General features: G+C 43.5%; 1 protein-coding gene across 4 annotated transcripts in view; it reads left to right on the top strand.

The window, feature by feature from the left end:
- Positions 1-19064, top strand: part of SLC13A4 (solute carrier family 13 member 4) — a 344476-nt gene extending 325412 nt beyond the window's left edge. For all 4 annotated transcript variants that reach the window (XM_069628767.1, XM_069628768.1, XM_069628769.1 and 1 more), the window contains 2 exons: positions 10908-11045; positions 17020-19064. In XM_069628767.1, the coding sequence (XP_069484868.1) occupies positions 10908-11045; positions 17020-17157 (276 nt within the window). In that variant the 3' untranslated portion in view covers positions 17158-19064. The remainder of the gene's footprint in view (positions 1-10907; positions 11046-17019) is intronic.
- The last annotated feature ends 3919 nt before the right edge of the window (positions 19065-22983 follow it).

A 22983-nucleotide genomic window follows, 5' to 3' on the forward strand; every position in this document is an offset into this window, starting at 1 on the left:
TAAACCAGGACAGCAATACAAAAATTACACAACCAACATATACATTAAATTCACCAATAAAGAGAAAAAAGAAAACGGAAATAAACACAAACTTGGCATAATATACAAAGCAGAGCAGCATGGTGAGGAGGACATAAAAGGAAAAAAGAAAAATAAATCTGGAACCCTAGAAACAAGTATCCAGAATCGCAGCTACACCCAGATTGCCTAAACAAGACCCTATTCATTTACATTCTCAAGGTCCATCAGCAATTTGACTTCATCTTCAAATGTACGTAAACGTTCATTTGCCACCTTCCAGATCTGAGTGATGGCAATGATCAGATAGTGGCTCCTCCCGGAAAGACAACACAAACAAAAGTTTTCACTTTCAATATAAGTTTGTTCCCGATCAAGTTTGGCAAAGTATTTGTCATAGGTAGATTTCATCTTGTGACAACAAGTGAGTACATGTCTTGCTGTTTCCACCATGGTAATGTCCGCACATAATCTGCATATCCTTTTTTCAGTAGGTAGGCCCATCCACTTTCCCCGAACCCCCAGAACATTAAGACGGTTAAGTCTTATATCTAGGAAGATTCTGCGATTAGTCTGGGAAGGCATGAGTTTAAGATATCTTTGAGGTTCTTTATAGATGAAAGGCATTTTAGCAAAGGTATGTAAAGAACTCATAGAGGAAACCTTGTCATGACTAGCCACCCTGTCCCACTTCTCTATGACATTTTCCAAAGATTTTAACACCACACCTTCACCATGATTCCAATTAGGTGTCCAACAGATTTTTTCAAAATGTTGCAGATTTTTCTCTTTCAATTTATTAACAGCATCCATCTTTCCATCCTCCAGACCTTCCCTAAGAAAATAGAGCAGAGTACCCGGACAAGCAAATTTAATTTTCAGATATAGCTTGGCTCGATTGTGGTCAATTTGGGTGGACAAGGAAATAAGCCCCATTTTCAACCGATCCGCCTGCACAGGGGTATAGTTGGTAAGACCAAGCAATATACGCCATATGATACCTTCAGTAACGTCAGCCCAATCAGACCAATCCGAGAAAGATGTCTCCAGGGCATACAGAAACATGGCCACTAGCTTCTGCTTATAGATATTGGTAATTCCCAGCAAGCTATAGCTAGCCGTTTTTTTTTTTAAAAGGACATAACTGCTGTAGTGTGGCCATAACTTTTTATCTTTTATTATGTTGTACCAGCATGTTCATTTTTCCTCTATCACCACACACCTCGTGGCACAGATATTTATATGAATTTACTTTCCTTATCACACCCAGCAAGCATGGTATTCCAGACTTTTTACAGCTATTATGACCCACTGCCATAAACTGAGTTTTGTTAAGGTTAATTGTAAGGCCATTAGCATATTCACAGATGGCAATAGCGCTATTGCAGATGCCACTATAGGAATTGTCGAAAATTAGGTCATCTGCATAGCAGATCCAACCAATTTTATGGGAACCAATTCTTGGGAAGGCATTCATTTTTGCTTTAAATATTCCACCAAAATCAGCCTTAAATAGATTATCTAATCTAGGTGCCAGTTTACATCCCTGTCTACCCCTTTAGCGATAGTAACAGGTTCGGACAGTGCACCCCCATTATCTATACGAATCCTGGCCTTGCTTTCATCATAAATCATTTTACAGACATATAAAAGGTAGGGTGGCATACCAAGCAACTCAAGTTTCGACCACAGCCTCTTACGTTCAACCAAGTCGAAAGCTGAGGAGAAGTCAACAAATAACATGCATAAAGGGAGCCTATTCTTACCCTTGGCCTGTTCAATGAGAGTGTTGACTATAAAGATATTATCTTTGGTAGAGCACCCTGTTTTTTTTTTATTGTGCGCACTCACAGGCTTATGGATTACGCACTACACAACTGCACAGCTTTGCAATGTGTGCTCCTTTCATCGATGTCACTTATGTCATTAAGAACACTGATACGCTTAAAAAGGTCAAAAAAACTCAACCTCAGGCCGAATTTTGACTCCAGAACTAGTCCTTCTCATGGTCTCTCCCGAGTTACTGGCCGCTGCATGATTCTAAATGCATGTTGATCTTCTTCGCTCTCTGCAGCGTGCTTAGATACCTTCGGGTCATGGCACCGCCATCAATGATATGCATCACTGCATAAGATAACGTGTACATTTAGCATGATCATGCAAGCATTGGAACTGATGCTGACGGAAATATGTTTTGGTACTGATGGAGAGGATAATAAGGCGTGGTTTCACAGAGAACATCTCCATTTAGTGTAGTTACGGCTGCAGAGAATGCACATGGTGGCACCTTTATGAAGTGTCTTCAGTGGCCGATCCTGAAAAACCTTTAGAATTTCAAAATCCTAACTCACATATGGAGCAATAGCTTATCCTAAGTATATTTCCATTGAAAGTTAGATTAGCTTGTCTCCCAATTCTCCATCTCGTGTGGATCATGACAGCACCATCGCGATAGTGCTCTTATCACACAGATGTATAGTATGCAAGCCAGACGCCACATCAATTTCAAGAGCGTGCATGCTACTCTGAATTTGGTAAATTTCAAGAGCGTGCATGCTACTCTGAATTTCAGAGTGTCTTTGCAAACGTGCATTACAAAATGTAATTCCCTTGAGATAATATGGAAGAGTGAATATTTTTACATTTCTGTTATCAAGGATTCTAATGTTCTAGTGTTGCTAAAGTGCACAAGTACGCTCACCCATGCCCCCGCAGAGTGATTGTCTTGGCCCGATGTCGTTTCCTTCAATACTATGTCAAAGGGCCTCCATATTGTTAAAGAAACAAAATAGAATGTGTAAACACACTTGGGAATTGTATCGGACTACATATAGGCAACCCTCCTGAATATCTCAGGGCCGATTACATACATTTTACATCATTGGAAACATGATCCTCTATGAGCTTGAAATAAAACCCACAAAATGCTTGATTTTCTCCAACTGCACCGAAGGTACTAATATAGTGGCATGTTGGCACTGTAGAGAAAATTGTGGAAATAAATTAAATGCGAACATATTTTAGTAAGCAATCAATGCTTTATTATACTCAAAGATACAAATATGAGCATATCTTTAGCCCCGTTCTATATCACTGTACCCGTTATAATTCTGGGGAGGGGGTATTTCTGACGATATCCTCGAGGTCACTAACCCCTCATGACCGGTTTATTAAGTCTGCAGAAATGCTGAGAACCTATTATTGTTCAGAAACGTTTAAGTGCAAATGTTTTCAACGTTAACTTCTTGTTGAACTAAAGCAATGCAAGTGATTCATTTTTTTGCGCATTCACAGCATTCCCCTAGAATGTAGAGTGCATCAATGCCTTATTTCAGAATGTAAAAAAGTATGTCTTGGAACAGGTAAAGGACATATTGGAAAAGTGTTTCAGGAAAGGAACCCACAGACACAACCAGAAAATTGATGAGAAGGAAGGGCCCCTGTTTTACTGTGTGCACTGGAGAATTTACACAGTGTTGAATGATAACTAGTTTGCTCCTCCATATCTCCATCTCTAAAATAGCACTGGATAAGAGGTGCACCGAAAACCAAAAAGCAGGTTAAGACTCTCCCAGGCTCATATTCCAAGTCCAGAAAGTGCCAAAGTGAGCTGTAACAGCACGGTGTGCGCGGTTTAAGCCTCCCTTTTATGACTACGCTCCTGGACAATTTTATGTTATTTGAAAATAGTTTCCACCGTGCATTCATCCTCCAACCTCCAAATGGTACATGATTTAACACCACCATGCGTCTGGCATTAAACCAACAGATTCCTGTGGAATCTACTTTTTTTTTAGTACTTGCTAAAAGCAGGCGGATTCCACAGGAATCCATTGGAAATGCCATCTGGAAGCATAAGCTGCAGGAAACATTTACATGTTTCATAAAACGGCGCATGAAAGCAAAGAGTAAAGGCAATGTTGCCTCCCTTTACTCCTTTGCACTCCATTTTGTAAAGTATGAAATCGCTTGCAGGGGCTACGACAACACTTAAGTGCCGTCAGTTGAGGTCCGCTGTAAGCACCTTGAACTTTTTTGTAAAATTACTATCCGGTTATTCTGAAATCTATTGTATAATTTCTCTTCTCTTGGTTGATAATACAATGCCCTGCAGGGTAATTGCAAATCAAATATCATCATCTTTTGGTTTAATGATTGACATGAACTAGTATTTGGGTTCTTTGTGAGCAGAGGCAGATAACCCTGGCTGTTGCTTGAATCCGCTTTGGCCATCTCAGACCTTGAGTGTATCTCAGGCGTCAATATTTTGAAATGTGAAGACAGCCTTTCACCATGTTGAACGAGAACACTTCCTTAGTGGCTATGGAAATGAGGGTGTAAACAGGGCTAAAGTCGAGGGTACACGCGGGTGGACGGAATCCACCCATATTTTTCCGAGGGTGGACTCAGTCCCCCCCAGCTAAAATGAGAAACATTGAAAGTGTTCCTTGAATTTATGCCAGCCTCGGGGATCAAACCACAATCGTCAGGTTTGCAGGCCAAATACTTCACCACTGCACTATATGACCTAATGAAAAATAAACTAAAAGTGCAAGGTCTCATTTCAGTACTGCATGTTCCAGGGAAAACCTTTGTATGGGTTCTTTAACATTCACACCTTTTAACGTTTTCAAAAACACTTGTATTTGTATTTTATTTATTTGTAGAGTGCACCAAGCCCTGAGGCATCTGGGCGCATTTCTTGCATAGTGTTACATAATTACATGTAGATTAGTAAAATACAGCAGATACAGTACAGAGAAAGTGCAGCAGTTAGTACAGGTGAGTGAGCAGGTAGTGAAAGGAGATTTCTAGGCCTCTTGCGCGAGGAGCCACCTTTTTTCATTGTTCCTCAATCTCTGGTAGGTAGGTTCTATTCTTAGAGTTGTAGGTAGAGTGAAGAAAACATCCTCTCTTGGTTGTGTGTGTTCATTTTATGAAAGGCAAATGCCATTCGTCCTGTGCAATCTGGGTGGTTATGCAAAGCCAATTTAATGAATGAATATTTCACCTTGATATGCTAATTTCTGGTGACGTCACATCCCATTGCGTTTGTTGAGGAGTCCCCCCACTTTTAATTTTTGGACTTGACCCCTGGGTGTAAAGTTAGTTTTAAGTGATATGGGCTCCCTCAAGAAGGCATGCCCTGTAATGGCAGAGTATTGCATGTCTCTCCAAAATGTTGTGATACAACATGACAGCTGGTAGTAATCTAGGGACTTTATTTCTTGGTGCGAACAATAATTCACCCTGAAAATTGGTTTACTAGTGCTTCTTATATGAAGCACTTACCACGCGCAGTCTGACCAGCAGAAAGTGTCGTTCCCAGTTAATGATATGCAGCTGTGAGGCTAGCTTCTTTATTTAGCTCTCGCCTCCAAAACGTTGCCAGTCAGCATGTTGTGAGTTCAAATCCTGGCCTGTCCGACTCTGCCCTTCACCCTTCCAAGTTGACTACAAAAACAAGAATGGAAGCTACTGTTACAGCCTTAGAAGCAGGAGCAATCTGTCATGAAGCGCTATATGAAAACATGATAACACCTTCATATTTTGCTAGAAACAGAAGAAAGTAAATCTGGCAAAAGGGGAGCCATCATTACAGCCACCTAGAAAGAAACCCGATACAGGGGACTATACATTGAACGTCCTTATCGCATGCAATGCCCAGATCTAAACCTTGAGAAATGTCAGTCAGAATGGAGTGGTCTTTCCCTTTGCCATTGAGCGTCTTAACAATTGAAGGAGATGAAGGTCTCAATTTAGGACTTTCTTACAAAGAAAGTCTTTGGACTTTGTCGAAGCTTGTATAGAATTTTGCAAAATGGTAAAGAAGTTGAAACTCAGAAAACACTTTGCAAGAAAAGCTGAGCTTGTCATTGTGACACATTCAGTCGTATCTGCATAGACTCATGCGGTAAGGAGAGGCAATTCAGGACTTCAACACATTATCAGCAGATTCTGAAACTTTTGATGAGCACACTCATATATTAAATGCTGTAGAAAGTAATGTCCGCTGTTCAGTACATTCTATATTGTAGAAAAACGTAAATTATCTTCCAGGCCATTCAAAATATCAGCTACATTCAAACCTTTCAGAAATGTATGGAAATGATCTGACTGATATATAGATAGATAGATAAAAAGCAGAACAAATGCAATCCTACGAGAGAAGAAAGACTAGCTCTTACTATTTTTATCAATGTTGAGGAAACTGTGATGAAGTAGGCAAATAAACAAGAAAGTTGGTATCTTAGATTTTGTAACTTATGAGAAGGAAGCGGAGTGAATTCCTGGAGATGTGACTTGTCACAAAAGATTGACTCATAACCCTATGGAAGGATTATCAAACACATTTATAATCCTTCTCGCATTTTAATGAAAAATCATATAAGTCAAAAGAAGTTTAATTGTATGAGGAATGTCATCCCAAAAATGACTGCATGTATGTTCTACATAAACTCCATTAGAATTAGAACACCGTCACGTAGACCAATTATATCTTACATAGGTAGCATTACCGAAAGAGTTTGAGTATGTGAATAATTTTATGGCCTTTCGTTTAAAGGCCAACCTGTAGTGACCTTGAATGAAGTACTGCAGCAGATATTGATTGCAGGAAAGGGATTCATTATCCAGGTACAGTACAGGAGCATATGTTAATCAGTAAGAGTGAATTGAGTCCAGACCAGGTTCACTTGCAGTTGCTTCACTGCAAGTGACTGGCCTCAGCTAGTCTCTGTTACCAGCGCTGGTGGATTTTCACTCTGTGTAGCAAGGCTTAGGCCTCTGGTAAGGGAGGAGTGCCGTGGAGCCTCTGCTCTTTCCCCTCGGTCTCTTCATTCTCCCCCTTCCACACGACTTGCCGGGCATCATCGTACATAGTCTTGCAAGTTGTCACGGAGCCGAGATCACAGCCCTCTTCCTTGAGCCGCACCAAACAAGTGCTCAGTTTACTATACAATCTTAAGGTAGGGCAAGCCAGCTTGCTAATTTCCCTCTTCATGGCTATCAATTACGGGGATGGGAAAGAGCATCAACATATGCATAACAACGTTGGAGCTCAACTCTCCGTATCTTGAGCTGCTGTCATCATAAACTTGTCCATAATAATAGTGCTTTTGGAGAGCTACTCGGGGCTCAAATGAATTTCTCGTGCCAGAGATTAGCATTAAGCAAACTAGGTGTATGAGGGCTTTTCATATAGAGACCAAAGGAATCTTCCATGCAGATTCATACCTTTCCCTGTACTGGGCTGTGAAATCGTTATCAGTAGTTCAGACGGGTTTGCTTACAGCTCAGGCCAAAGATAGTCCTCTTGGTACAGCCACTGTCTCTAAATAGTTATGCAAACTCTATGTGCAATCTGCTGTCATTAGAAGCCCATATGCATGTTTTTTTATGTTTGACCTACTTATGCGAAGCTTCATAATACCTGGTAGAACCTGCCCTGTGAATGCCTTGGGTTGGGAACAATCAGGCAGGCCCATGTAATAAGTGCCACTGGCGATAGACCTCAGTGGTATGCAGTGTTCAATTTCTTTTGGGGGAGTCTCTGGACAGTGAGGGAGGTTGGAGAGGAAACAGGGTGGGGGAAGACCCTTGCTGTCTATGATGTTAAGTAGTACCAGTGTGATGGTGATTTGAATGGGACAAATAGGTTTTAGGGCAATGGCCAGGTTGTTTTGTATTAGCTCTGAAGATTAGCTATATGGGTCAAGAAGCTTACCCTGAGATTTTGTTATTAGTTTTGTGTGCTTTTTTTTATTATTTATGTTTGATTTTTAACATTTCTCACGGTTTTATGTTTCATATTGACGTGATGGCTATGTCTGCACTAACGATCTTGTGATTGATTGAGGAATTATTTGTTTGCCTACGAGGTATAACCCACATTGTTGAGTGTTCTTATTGACATGTTTTTAGTGTGGACAAGCCTAGTCTGTTGAGAGGAACGTGAGATAAACGCTACAGAGGCGTATGTTTAATATGGGAATTAATCAGTCAGATATATTACAAATTATTCTACACTTTACATGGCTTGCCTAACTTCAAGAATATTACAGTGCGAGAGATACCACTATGAAAGAATTGCCAATCTATCGATACCTTGGCTATCGTAGCCATCTAATAAATTTGACATTTTTGGTGGGTGAAGTATTTGTGATTCTGCACCCTCCATTGAAAGGCATTCTCAATCTAACATTTCCAATAGAAATATGTATACATCACCATATGACTTGCACCTGCACACATGTTGTTTACATGTTGCTTTACCCTTGCAATCTGCATTACATTTCTTCTACGGTCAGCCTTCTTTGAACACATAATCAAAGGCGCTTGAGCTTGCCTTCCTAGCTTAAATTACTCTAATCTAGTTGCCAAGCATTGCCACAAATCCTACGAAGACCATAAGCCACATAGAGTCATCAGAAACTGGAGAAAATCTAGAAAATGCTAGAGAGAGTAAATGTGTACATTCCTGGGATGCTGATATATTGAAATAAGGTTTACACTTTATACGTTTTCAGAAGAATATTTGAGAACATTTGTTATCTGGAGTATGACATTTTGAGTTTCTCTCTAGTTGCAACTATCCCTGGTAGGGCAGTAGTCCACTAGACCTGTTTTTACCAAATGGAATGTGTGGGGTGATGTCACATTGGATGGTATAATATATTTGGGGATTGTTTGCATTGAATAAACCACTTGCATGTAGAAATGGACCAGTGCTAAATATGCATTAATGCTCTGTTCACCCAGTAGGAATTGGCTCAAATCTGTGAACCAGCAGCTGGTGCCAATGGATTTAATTTTTTAAAAACTGCAATATGCGACGGTGAAACAGTTATTTTCTTTCAGTTGATTGACTGGTTATTTTGTTTGTTAATTACCTGGAAATTAAATGGCTATGTTTTTGGCTCAATATTGTCTCAAATGAGACACTTTTAGGAGATCTTTTTTCAAAGTGATAAGTATGACAGCAATTATACTTCTGGCTTTCTGGAAAAAGGTGTTTGTAACACTAAGCAGCATTCATATTGTAGAACAAAGGCACTTTACATTTTTGCATATTAGAGTTTTAACAGTATATTGGCTACAAATCAATATTTTGAAACTGTTCAAAGTTTGTTAGCCGTGTCTGCAGCAGCGGAGTGCAGCACTGGGTAATGTGATACTTAAGGTAGCTATGTCTGCATTACTTATTTACCCTTGAGAATTAATTGCATGGGCCACCCCCGAAATGGCATAGATGAGGGTCAGCAACTGGAATCTGATAACATAAATAGAAAATATGGAAAAAACCTAGCAGTGGACTCTGGTTGCAGTGGATGCAGTAGTGAGACCGGCCAATCTGATACAATAGGTTGAAGACTTTTAATGTGAACTTTGAGAAATAAACGTAGGAAGCAGTGTCAATATTATAATTACACAGTGTTACCTCCCACTTCGCTGCACAATATCCTGATATAGCGTCCGCTATGAAATCATCCAATACGAGAGCAAATAGGAATCCTATGCAAACCTTATTGGAAACCCAAAGCAAAGCCATATTTTAATTTCATTTAATTAAAGTGTATGTTTGGTTTCAATCAAACCTTTCACAATGTAACAATCCCTACTCTCTAACTTATCATTATGTTACCTTCAATAAAAAATCCTGATTTTTAATTTGATATCGTACTATGAAACGATTTTACTTTCCAATAAATTCAAGATTACAAATTCAAAAGTAGAAAAGCTTTATTTACAATTTGCTGCTTTTCAATAAAAAAATATGTTTCAAAATGCCAGTGTTGCAAGAATTAGAAAAAGTTGACTTGACTGCATGAGTGTTTGCCAGCACCAGTCTGTTTTTAGAAAGTTAGTCTCCTTAACAAACCTGTGCATGTACTTGCAACAGACGTTATCAGTACTATTACAATACATAAGCAGGTGTTTGGACGGACCAATCAGCCTTTAACCCCAAGGCTTCCCGAAAAGCTTTATTTGCAATGGTGAATGGCACTAAGTCCTTATTATTAGCTTTCCCAAAACCATCTAGCAAAACTGTTTGCCACATGTCCAGCGGGGCAAGCTTGATTTTGAATAAGGTAGTTGATCATGCCAAACTCAATTTAGCCCATACTAACTACCTGCCTTAGAGCTTCCCCGCAAGGTTATCTAACCATTGATGAAAGAGTAGTGAAAGCATTGCAAACCATACAGCACCGTCGGAACACATTTTTGACGATAGCGCCATTAAAAGGGGGACTAACGGGAAGCCACCACAGGCACAGCCAAAACATTGTAAAGCCGCGTCAATGTTAGAGCTTTAGATTCCTTTGTGAACATGTAGCAGGCTGCCTTGTCCTATGCTCTCTATGCAAACCAAGGTATCAGAAACTGTCCAATAACTCAAGGGGAGTTTCAACCACGTGTGACACAAAATGAGTAGTGGAGAAACACATCATTTTTGTCTTCACAATGTCAAATTGCAGATTAAGAGATTTGGAATATCTATAAACTACCTTAATAGTTCTCTGCAACCCAATGTTTGTTATGTCCAACACAACCATACCATTAGTATAACTTTTTGTAGGTCAATACTTTTGTTAGTCTACTCATTAGATAATTATTCTCTTTTAGGAATTACTCGTTTAACTCATTGATGGTTCTATAAATTTTGTAAATATTGATGTTAGAACTTTTGAGAATTATTACCTATTGTTGATCCTATTACATGTTTCATTGGAAAATATAAATAAAGTTTTCCAAAAAAACAATATATATATTGTTTCCTCTGTGTTTATGTGATCAATATCTTCAGCGGATATAACATTATTGTTTTATGTAATGATGGCACACACCTGTTCTTTCACTGTCTCCATTCTGCTTATCTACCTTTACAGTCCGAAACCCTGCGTATCAATCCCCTGTACACCCTGATCCCTGTTACCATGTGCATCTCCTTCGCCGTCATGCTGCCTGTGGGCAACCCACCCAACGCCATCATCTTCAACTATGGCCACTGCCAGATCAAAGACATGGTGAGTTGGAACGTATGGCCTCCAAGTCGGTGCAGACACGCCATCTTGAGCATTTGACACCGGTCTACTGCAGTGCTTTTCATGATACGTCCTTTCTTTCGATCATGCTGCCAAGTGAACAAGCCAGAACCTGACTGACTGCCAAAGGATGGAAAGCTGGCCTTGTACTGCTGGCATTTGAACCGTTGCCGCCACAAGTGGGAGGAAAGTGTCTTCCTCTGAATGCATTAACTGAGACTTCTCTTCCCTTATAATGACTTATTGTACTACCATGTTTGGGCTTTTCTAAAGACCAAAACAGATATTGGGTGGCAGGGTTTTCAGATCACATCACGTATTGATACGGGAATCAGTATTTCTTTATTGTTTCTCTCTGGAAAACATGCCTTCTAAAAGAAAAAAGGTTACTTCAACATATAGGTGCAAATTCACAAAGCATTTTTGCAGCTACAGGGGCATTAATTCGCAGCAAAGATACCCAACTGTGACTTGTGCAAATTACACGTGATTCACAAAACGCTAGAAAAGGCTATTTACGAAAACTCACCAAAGAAGGGCTCCTTCTTTTAAATGGGCATTGGCGGTGCACCCCAGATTCACCAAGTTTGCATACGCATATTCTGGAGGGGTATGACTGCCCGGGCAATGCAAAGGAGTGAAACACACACGTACATTGTGAAACCTCATTCACAACAAAAGGCCTCCTCTCCTGTTGAGCTGCGCCTCTGTTCCAACCTGGTGTTAGTCATATTTTGGACGTGGGCCCATCCACAGGAGCAAGTTTTTTTTAAAAACTCTTTTCTGTGCTTTTGTGATGAGGTTGCCCGGTTGTTCGCCATGGAGCAAGGCAGGCAAGCAATGGAGAGCAGGAAAAATGCTCCCTGCAGGCCTTATGCAACCCTGCAGGCCTTATAATGCGGATCCCCCACTGGTCCCTCTGACCCTCCTTGGTTCATGGTGCTGACAGTAGTAAGAGAAGCCCATTTAATCAGATGGGAAACATGCTTCAAGGCTGAGGAGAACAATGCAGCATCTTGATTCCTGGATCCCAGTCCAGGGTTCCCAGGGAGAGAACCCAGGGTTAATCCACCCCAGAAGCAGTATAATACATACACAGCAGTCGCAAGTGATTTTTTTCCACATTCCCCAACACGCGCCCATGGTACCATGCACGGAACGGGAGTGATAGCTCAATGCACACTCCATTTCGGTGCATTGATCCAGTTTGGATCCCATCCCGAAGCCTCACAGAAATGTTACAGCAGACACTAAAATCACCAAGGTCGAAGGCCCATGCTCTGTGCATCAATTCTGGGGGGTCACAGGGAATCAGGGGTTCCTGGTCTGTGGGTATCCAAGTTCACACCACCTGATTCCAACATGTCAGAGAAGGTGTCTGTAGCCTGGGGCAAGCAGGACCCACGCACGACCATCCTTGGTCATTGGAGATGCACAATGGGGGGGAGGAGGTGGACCCGTTGAGCATAGACCAATTACACAACACAAAGCTAATTGGGAAAACGATACGTGAATCCATCAGATCACCCATTATTTCAACTACTCTCTCAGTGCCAGCTTCACAAGAGGCACACGCCTGACCTGCAGGGTGATAGGGCAGTGTTTCCTAAAGTAAATTGTGCTACAGTGAGGAGAGTTGGAGGAGGAGAACCCCGAGAGGAGAACTTGAGTTGGCCAAGCCATGAAGGACAAACAGCACGAGAAAGACAAGGAGGAGGAAAACCAGGAGGCAACGTCAAGAAGATCAGCCAGAGACAGAGAGCGAGAAAGGGGCTTGGCTCCCACAGCAGAGCCAGAGCTTAGGAGATGCCAGGTTGAAAGCACAGGTTAGGATGAGGGGACTGCTCTGAATCTGGGCCCAAAAACTGGCAGGGGCCACATCTTACCCAAACCCATCACAGACTGAAAAAAGTTGATGAAACCTAGAATGCAGGTTTATGTGTTCTATTTCTGCCACCGGTGACATCCCACTTTCACATACAAATGTTTCAAATGAACATTTCACCTGTGCTGTTTTTGTGTGAATCAGGAGCATTTCATTGTCTCAACGGTGGTAATTGCAAATTGTGCATGCTGCATGGGTGATTATTTTGTGCCTTGCCAAACATGTGCAATTTGTGGTTGGGTCCAGATGTAATTTGCGCATATCACGCTTCGGACATGCACATGGAATTCAGTGTGAATTGCGCCTATGATACTTTAAAAATATAACTGAACATTTTTCAAATTGCCCATTTTAAGCAACAATTTTAAATCATACACGTGGTCCCTGGCTCAGGTGAATTCTTACTGTTCAGGGTAACTGGAAATCGCCATACAGCCCATGTACAGATGTGAGTTTTGGAAGAGTTCTTTCTTTCCAATTTCACAACTACTCTGAGAGGAAATGTATTTATTTATTTATGTATTTATTTATGTATTTATTTATTTATTTATGGGGGAGGTATAAGGCGCCCCTCTGTGAACACTGTTCCTTCGTGGTGACACAAGTGTAAAGCGGAGAAGGAGGGGGGAAAAGATCTTCCCAGTCTTGACACATTCAGAACTGGTAAGTGCAAAGCAGAGGAGGAAGGGGGAAAGCGCAAAAGGTAGACACATACCCTCAAAGTACAGCAACAGAAGTGCACAACAAATCCTCAGGCACAGAGGCTGGGGAAACAATAAAATCAGTCCCCAATAAAAAAAAAAACACGAAAGCGGCCAGGGGCAGAGTGATAAACAGTAGCACCTGCCTGGCCAGTCAACAGATAGGTGCAAGGCCACAACAGGGCGTAAATGGGGACAAGACATGTAGCCCATAGCAGAGAGGCCATGTGGGAGGATCAAGAGCATGGCCAGCTACGGGGGCGAGGGCCAAGGTGGTCCCAGAAGGAGGTGGAAGCAGGCCTTCTATGGTTAGAGCCATGGATGTAGGGTAAAATGTAATCAAATATGCATTACTTTCGCGTGATTCTATGTTTTAGGAGTATGTTTCTGCTGACAGTTAGGGGGTAGATGGCACGTGAGGAGGGTCACAGTTCGTAGGCATGGTTTGGTTATTTACCCAGCACTTGTCTGCCCATCGCCATACTAATTCCTATGGAGTCCCTGGAGGATAGCTCAGCGGCAACGTGCTTGCCTTGGAAACAAGACAACCCGAAGAAACACAAGTTCGATCCCGGGTCTGCGCTTAGAAACCTGTGGGTATTAAGCACGTTATAAATACGCAACCACGACATATTCTGGTAAAATAAATAATTATGGCCATTTCTGTCCAGTGCCTGTTCCTCCCCACCCAAAACACATCCTTATGGTATCTCTCTGAGCTATCTTTATCAAGTAGTAACATCGAACTATGGTCTATCAGTATTATTTCTAAGCTGTCTCCTGAGAGTGAATGGCTTAATTGCTGCTGTTATATGTGCTTCTGGTGTAATAGGCATGTCTCAGCTGAGGATGCCTTCAAAGCTGTCTCCTGAGAGTGAATGGCTTAATTGCTGCTGTTATATGTGCTGCTGGTGTAATAAGCATGTCTCAGCTGAGGATGCCTTCAGCCCATTGATTCATATCTGTTCTTTGCACTGAAGTCCTATGACTATTATAAAAAGGCATATTGCCCACCTTAAAATGAGCTGACCCAGACATGTCTTCCGGGAGCAAGAACATGTGCTGATTTGAGATTGCTTATGAAGAGCTTTAAACGGGATGCGCCCATTGCACACCTCATTAACTTTTAATGACTGACCGTATTCTTGACATCGAAGGATGTATTAAGTGGCCATCACGCAGTATCTCAATAAATAAGCTGTATCCAATGAAATATCAAAATATCTTCTACACGCATGACCCTCATTCAGCAGTAATTATTGGTCCAAACGTTTTGTGACCCATGGGTAAGAAAACGATATTGATTTTTGAAAGTTAATTGCCCATTTACATCCAGGATGTGTAACTGTGCTTACTGGGACATTCGCACAGTGGCACATTTCAAAAGGTAAATACTTCCACGTCCTCATTATTTCATAGTTTAATGCAAACGTATTTTCTGCGTGTTGTGCGCTCCATTCCTAGGTTGTCGAAGGCTACGCACACGTTTCTCTATGATTGCTTTTTGAGTTATCAGGTTATATTCTTGCATTTCCCATAACCTTTTCTGAAATATTTACAGCGACTCCATTTATTTTCAGTTTTCTCTCTTTTAGAGACTGGGTGGGAGGGCCTGGAGGGGATGAGTGGCTAGGGGGTCATCACAATCTAACCCCCTGATTTGCAGCAGGAGGCAAATCAAAAGGCTTTCTTGAAGCATGTTTGAGCTCACTGATAACATTGCAGTCCAAGCTGAAGTGTTTAACTCTCCTTATGTGGCAGGGAGTCAAGAATTGCAGAGCTCTCGAGTTTCCCATGGCATTGCAGGAGAAGGCCATATTTTCCTGTTTTTTAGTGCAACAATGGCACTAGTAGTTTCCTACATTTCAAATGGGAAAGAAGAATCTACAAGTCCCAGGATCCAAAGAGAAAAAACAAGACTGGACGGCCTCTCAAGCATGGCCACTTGAAACTTGAGAACTCTGGAATCACAATGCTAAAAAGAAGCTCAATAATGACATGAAGGACTAAGAGGATGATTCAACACACATTTTTAAGTTTTGGCAATTGGGTGGCAATTAGGCACTGCCTATGAATCACAACTATTGGCATGGGAAGTGGTGCTAGGAGAGGGATGGAACATTAGGTGCGGGGGGCACACGTGCTGTCGGTATTGAATGGATTTGTATCCACCTACTGATCACCCATGGCCATGCTGATCCCTATGACCCTTCTCATCCAGTACCTACCCATCAAAAAATACCCTTCTCCCATGATTTCTTTGTGCTAGCTCTGTGCTGTCAAGGGGAACCCTATGTTATTTCTAAGCAGTCTTGCCTGCTGGTGTAAGAAACATGGCTCAACCAAGTGTGCCTTCTGGGACTTGATTTATAAACAATATGTGTGTCCTTGCATCTGGCTATTGCACTGAATTCTTGTTAACAACAAGCACTGGCAAAGCCAACAGTTTTGACTATTGAATAGTCATTTACCACTCACTGTCATAATATACTGAGGTGCGATCACCATTTGCCCGGTGTTGCCATTTTATGGCCACATAGTTCCATTATGGCAGTTCCTGGAAAATGCCTTTCCAAAGCCTACATGAAAAGCCGCAAGTGTTGGTTTTTCGAATGCTTGTTAGGGTAAGTAGTGGAACAGGAGAAACATATTGGGATGACTTCCCAAACAAATAAAGGGAACTGCTATAGAGCTTGTGCACGGTAAACAATTACTGACAATGGGAGTAATTTTCCAGTTGAAGTAGATCAGAGAAATTGGTGGAAAATACTGTTTCTGCCACTTTTTCAGAACCGCCTCATTTTTGTGCTTTTGTCAGGCAGAGCTGAGTGGACATGCCATGGCCGCCTCCATTTTCTGGTTTCGCCGAACAAATGCAGCTGACTTACCGCCAGCATGGATTTTCATGCTGGTGGTAGCACCGTGAATTCCTAAAAAATCTGCCTGAAATTACCACCAAAAGCAATAGGATATCATAGGAATTCATTGTAAATGAATCCCTAAATTTGCTAATTGGAGGAGGCATTTACACTTTTCCACCAATGCAGTGGAAAAGTGAGGAGTAACCGCGATTTAGCTTGTTTTTTACCCTTAACTTTTCCACTATGTTTTGGATAAGTTCAAAATTGTACAGAGGGTACATTTTACGCTTAAGTACAAATAAAAGGAGCCCCTCCATGCAATTTACAATTGAATTGAACATGCGCCCCAATGTTTTTTGAACACGTGGTAGACCGTGTCAGCTCCATAGAGAGACACGTCCATAAATGACGCTAGTGACGATTCCAAAGTGTTCTCTGCTGGTCAATCGCTTGATAGAAGGCCCCTGGGTTCAGCTTCTTTCTCACTTTTTCTTTTATTTCCTTGCTAGGTGAAAGCCGGCTTTGGCGTGAACCTAATTGGTTTGGTGGTCGTCTTGGTTGGCATCAACACCTGGGGAATTAATCTCTTCCAATTGGACACCTTCCCGGGATGGGCAGAAGTCAAGAATGCAACAGAGCCATTGTGAAGACTGAATGCCCAAGTGGAAGCTGGAAGGGGTGGAGACGTGGCCTGAGTGGGGGGTCACACAGATCCAGAGAGCCACTAAAATCCACACTGTCCTATCTGCTGCTGCGTTTTAGTCTTCGGAGGAGCCACCGCAAGAAGGATTTCCCAGGACGGGATGCTAGCAGTGTGGGTGCCGCTCTGGGTTACGCGCATTCACACTGGGGGTGTGTTACTGCTCATTGTGCTTTCTCACATCGTAGGGGGCCTAACATTGACTGAGGAATTCGCACACGCTGCCAAGATTGCTTGTGGAAGGTTCTGTCTCCAATGCCTTAAGCAACAGCATCTCCTACTCTTGAATGTCCTAACAGATACACCCCCAACCTTACAGTGGCTCTACATAGCCTCTACCTGTGCACGGATTCTAGGGTCTCTGTATGCTTTATGGTCCACTTATGCTTTATGGTCCATTTGCGCTTTTACCCTTTTCATTGCCATCATATCCTGCCACGCCTCACATATTGCCTGTGCCTCCATTTCGCCCATGAAAAGCTTCCAAAGCCAGATTTGTTGTGGTTCCACATACTGCGTTGGACCCACCTTTCCCTTGTGTATTGTTGCTCCCATCTCCCATGCCAATGTCTTATGGACAAGCCTCTACTCAGTGAAGGCCTTATGCTAATGCTGAATTCAGCAGTTGAGTGGTGTCTTGTGGAGTTGTCTTTTCAAACCACTGAGATAATCCTCTGTGGCACCTTGGAGAATGGCTGTGGACTTCATGTAAATATGTAAATTAGATCCCAAAGTGGGTTTACTCCTGAGGGGGTGCTATGGGCATCCGTTTGAGAATGAATTGTTGCATCTCAGCAGAATCGCTTACAATGTCCCCAAACCGATTGATGACTGGAAGTCTGCCTTTGTTCCAGTCCAGCTACTGGCTGCCTGAATGTAAACACATGGCTGGCCACTATATAACTAACTACACTGAGCAGTGGTTCATGTTAGCCCTCTGCTTACTTCTTCACAGGGCAGAGTCTGGCCTGAACAATGCCAGTTTTCCAGTCATCAATCTATTCTAGTTATTTTGTAACAGCTGCCGCTGTGGCCCTCATCCCCCTATGGGAGTCAATTTCACGGTTCATGTTGTACACTCATTTGCATACTTTCATACAGTCAATTGCAATTCTCCAAGATGCCACTAATGACGGCTTCAATGTTACAAAGAAGAAGATGGTGGAGGACATTGCTCCTGTAAAGATAATGCCGCCTTCGCATTGAGGGTCTTGCAGTATGTGCTTTGGGGTAAATCTTCCTCCTCAGTTATCAAAGACACTGAGACCGGGTGCACGCCTCATGAAGTCTCTTCCAGAAACTCCCCACTTTTTGAAGGCTTAAACCATCTTTGCCTGAATGTACCTTGGAATGCCGTGTAACACTTACAGCCTTCACTTCCCCCATACACTGTGTCCTAAGGAGTCATCACTCATATTGTAGGGGACCCACTCCACATTCAAACGCCTGGTTTCCAACTCTTTTTCCCCATAATCTCTGCACAAGAGCCTTGTACAGTACAGAACACTCTGTCCTGAGGTTTCCAGGCTTCCCTGTAATACAGCTACACCTCCTTCCAATGCATACTCCATGGTTTCGGTGCAACGCCTGACCCCCTACTTAACTCCTCCTTTCATCCTACCGCAGTGCATTGCATTGCTGTCGACTCCGCCGCCCGCATCTTGCTTCTGCACAGTTCTCCGGAAGGTCCCATGTATCATGTGTAGCTAATGCCTCTTCCAAGTAGCTTACTTTATTAGATTATGCCCATGAAATACATCCACTTCTTTTCGCCCAGGTGTCTATGCAATTATATATCTTATAATGAAATGACAGCTGAGATTTTCGAGCAATAAAGAAATACTTTAAAGGTCACTTAATGTCTCACTTATTCGTCCAATCAATATGTGCAAGGCTCCAGACTCCTCATCCATGATGTCCAAAAGATCTGCATGCATGTCCGCAGTGTGATAAAAATGCTCCACATGAATTCCCTCCTAATTCATATTGCATGTAGTGACCCCCTCCCCCATCAAAGGGAAGGACACCTATGTATTCTCACCAGTGCACTATGGTTCTCCAATTCTCCTTTGAAATGCCATCTGCCCATGTCCACTAGTTCAATAAGGACTATCCCAGACCTCTCTTCCTGTGAATCATGAAAGATTCTACTGCTCGCTTGTCTCCCAGGCAAATGTGAAGGTTGATGTCTCCTCGAAGGTTTTGAGTCCATAAAAGCAAAGGCGTTGGTATGGTCAACCCGACAGATCATTGTTTTTGCGGCATGCTATGACATTATAGAGGGGAAAGACCATATGCAAATCCGATGTGGTCCCATCTCGAAATGCTAGGACACAGGCCTTGCGCACCAGACCACAAGCCACCCCAGACAGTAATGTCCTAGATTTGTAGAGCGCAGACTAAGGCCCAAGGGCACCTAGGGACTGAAAAGGAATGCTTACAGCACCATTGAGAGTGTGAGAAAAGATGGGTTTTCAGCACTGTCCGGAACTGAAGATAGTCTCCAATATCACAGTGAGGCCGGGAGCTTGTTCCACAGAGTGGGGGCAAGAACCGAAAAAGAACAGCCACCCAAGCGAGCTCTCTGATAGCATGGCACTTTTAGTAGCACTTAGGAGGACGAACGGAGGCACCTGGTGGGTCGGCAACGCTCCAGTTTATTTCTTGCATAGGTAGCCCCAGTATTGTGAAGAGCAAAACATAAGCTGCTTCATTACGAGTTTGGCGATAACCCCACCGATGGTAGTAGTACTGAAAATTCCCCATTGGGCCCAATGGAGAATGGGGAATTCCCGACTGGGCACAATGGTGAATGGGGAATTACCGTTCCGCCAAACCTGTGATCTGCCGATAATAGCACTGGGGGGTTTGGCGGTAACGCTCATAGCCCCGGCGGCATCCCAGCCGTATTACCGCTGGGATACCGCCCAACTCGTGATGAGGCCCAAGGTCGTAAACTCAGTTCTGACCTTCACAGGCAGCCAGGGGAGCTGCCGCCACATGCTTAGAGAAGGAGTGAGTACTGGCGCGTTTAGGGCCAACATTGCTGAAGAATCCTGAAGCACTTGCAGCCGCTGCAACTGATAGGAGGGCTGTCCCAGCTAGACCCCGTTACAGTAGTCCAATGTTCCCATAATTGCAGAGGTGACCACCTTAGCACGACAGCCAGAAAGAAGGAAATGGCGAATCTTTCTTAGCAATTTTAATTTAACAAAGCCAGAGCTGCAGACTGCTGAAATCTGAGCTTCACGAGAGCCTGTAAGGAGAGGCCTAACACCCAAACGTTTCACAGAGGCGCTAGGGATGGGGCAAGGGCCCATTGAGTCAGGCCAGAACTCGGCACTCCAGGTGGTATTAGCCATCTGGAAACCGAACACAGGAACTTCAGTTCCTTCCCCATTAAGCTTCACCAGTTTGATGCCATCCAATTTCCTACGGCTGACAGCCTCCCAGCTTACAGTGGGGTTCAGTTAAAGGTGAGTCAAGACGAAACACCAGTTGGGTGCCGTCCGTGTACGTGTAAAAGTGAACTCCACACTTTGAGATGAGGTCAGCCAGCGAACGCACATAAAGATTAAACAGTGTGCATGGTCAGTGAGGTTTAGCTTGGCGTCAGCTCAGGACCTGTGTTGGGCATACATGTCTCACTCGGCGTGGCAGAACAAAGGTTTGGGCTAGACTGCCCCTTTTGGGGTGAGACTAATCCAGATTTGGATATGGTCTTTCCCCTTCTGTAATGGCTTGCCAGTCTGAAAAGGGTTGCCCAGGGCAATGCCAGTGGTTATGAATCACTGACCATCTTCCAGTCATCATTCTTCTGTTTGGTAAAGTCAACCCTAGTGGGGCGGGAATGCACAGACGTGCGTCGAGAGCTCGCCAGGCCTACAGACCCAAGCTACACCTCCCCCTCAATTCCCAGTGAGGTTGAAACATGTCTGTGGTTGCTTGTCCTCTCGTGAATTAAAGCTGGACTAGCCTTTCTGGGGTGGGGCCAAGCCTGATTTGCATAAAGTATTTCCCCTTTTGCAATGGCACGCCAGGCTGGAAAACGATGTATTGGAGATTAGCCCAGAGCAAGGCAAGAGGTTACATTCATTAAAAACCCTCCAGACAAGTCTTCTCCTTATGCAATGATCTCCTAGTGCCTCGTGTAATATCAACAATGTTCCTCCCCTATGTTGGGTTGCAAGCAAGGCATGACACACTGCTTCTATAGTGTATGAGGTCATGGCTTAGAGCACCCCTAACCAGCCGCCCATAAAAAGATCATGATGTATTATTCCAGAACCTCCTCTGTAGTGACTCAAGGTATGTCTAAAATCGTGTGTCAACCATCACTTGCAGTGGCCCCCATGCATCCTGCCCAGCACTTCATGGAATAACTCACACCCTTACCCACCAATACCTAATGGCAGGGGTGTTGCTAGGTCTGGAAAAGATCAGGGGCTAAGCTAATGTCGGGACTGGCGGGATTCGGGGCTAGCTATAGCCTTTTGGTTGTAGTACCTGAGCTTCTATCCGGGGCTAAAACCAAAAGACCCTGGGCTATAGCCCCCCCCCCCCCCCAGCAACGCCTCTGCCTAATGGAAAGCCCCACCCTCTGCTCAGTGCCGAAATAAATATTACACTTGCTGCCCCCTCTTCTCCCCACTTTGCATAAGAAAGGACTAGTCATACATTCACCCCCCATCTCTACCCTCTCTTCTAACCTGGCTCAGCAACCGACACCCCTTGCGCAGGGTGCTGCCTGTTGCTGTCAGCTTGCTTGAAGGCGACCAGCAGGCAATTTTACATACCTTTATGCAGGGCTGGCAGCAGTCTGTGCAGGCGATTGCTAGGGTGGCCAATCGTCCCGCATTTTGCGCGACCGCCCTTAAAGAATAGGCTATGCTACACATCGCACACACAGGCGGCCGGGATGGGGAAAGTACCCGACTTTGCTACTGTACAGCAGGATCAGCTGGCCAAAACCCTGACGGTTCAAAGCGCAGGGAAGCACAGCGGCTCCCCCTGAAGCCTCGCTTGGGGTCAGCAAAGCATTACAATAAGCGTGATTAGAGGTTGCTGGCCCAGCTGTGGGAGGGCCATTGTCCCCCTAAGAGGTGCGACCCTGGAGAGAAAGTCAGTGCCCTGTGTGCGAGAGAGCCCTGCAATTTTTGTTTTTTGTGCTGCGTATGCTTTAAAAGACAGTCGGGAGGCGACAGGGTAAGGGGAGATGGGGAGAGAGAGGGGGGAGAGAGAGGGGGGGAGAGAGAGAGAAAAATAGTGTTTGTGGAAGGACAGTGAAAGAGACAACATGGGGTACGGAGGTAGAGCTAGCCTGTGGGAGCGATAGGGGTAGAGAGCGGGACACCAAGGGATAGGAGGCATGAGAAAAACAGGAGAGAGAGACGCAGGGTGGGCTTGATGGGGTACAATGAGAGGCACTAAGGGGGAATAAACGAAAGCAAAACAAGTTAAAGAGTGATCTACAGAGCGAGCAAAAGAAAAATGCAGAAAAGGAAGAGTGAGTGGAAGACTGACTTAGAAAGTGGCACAGGGAAAAGGGGAAATCGAGGCCAAAGCAAGAAACAGCATGAAAGTAGGCAAAGATGAAGAGAACGTGAAAGAAACCTTCAGTGGGCAACAATTCATAAGATATACATGAGTGGAGAAAGATAAAATGACATGCACTGGAGGCGGGGATAGAAAAAAACAAGCATTGTCAATGACAACAGTTTGGGCTTTCGTGTAGGCATGGCAAAGGCACTGCTGCACTGGCTTTAACTGGCCG

The sequence above is a fragment of the Ambystoma mexicanum genome, chromosome 12 (genome assembly GCF_040938575.1).
Source record: "Ambystoma mexicanum isolate Mex_15411 chromosome 12, UKY_AmexF1_1, whole genome shotgun sequence".
NCBI classification, from domain to species: Eukaryota; Metazoa; Chordata; class Amphibia; order Caudata; family Ambystomatidae; genus Ambystoma; species Ambystoma mexicanum.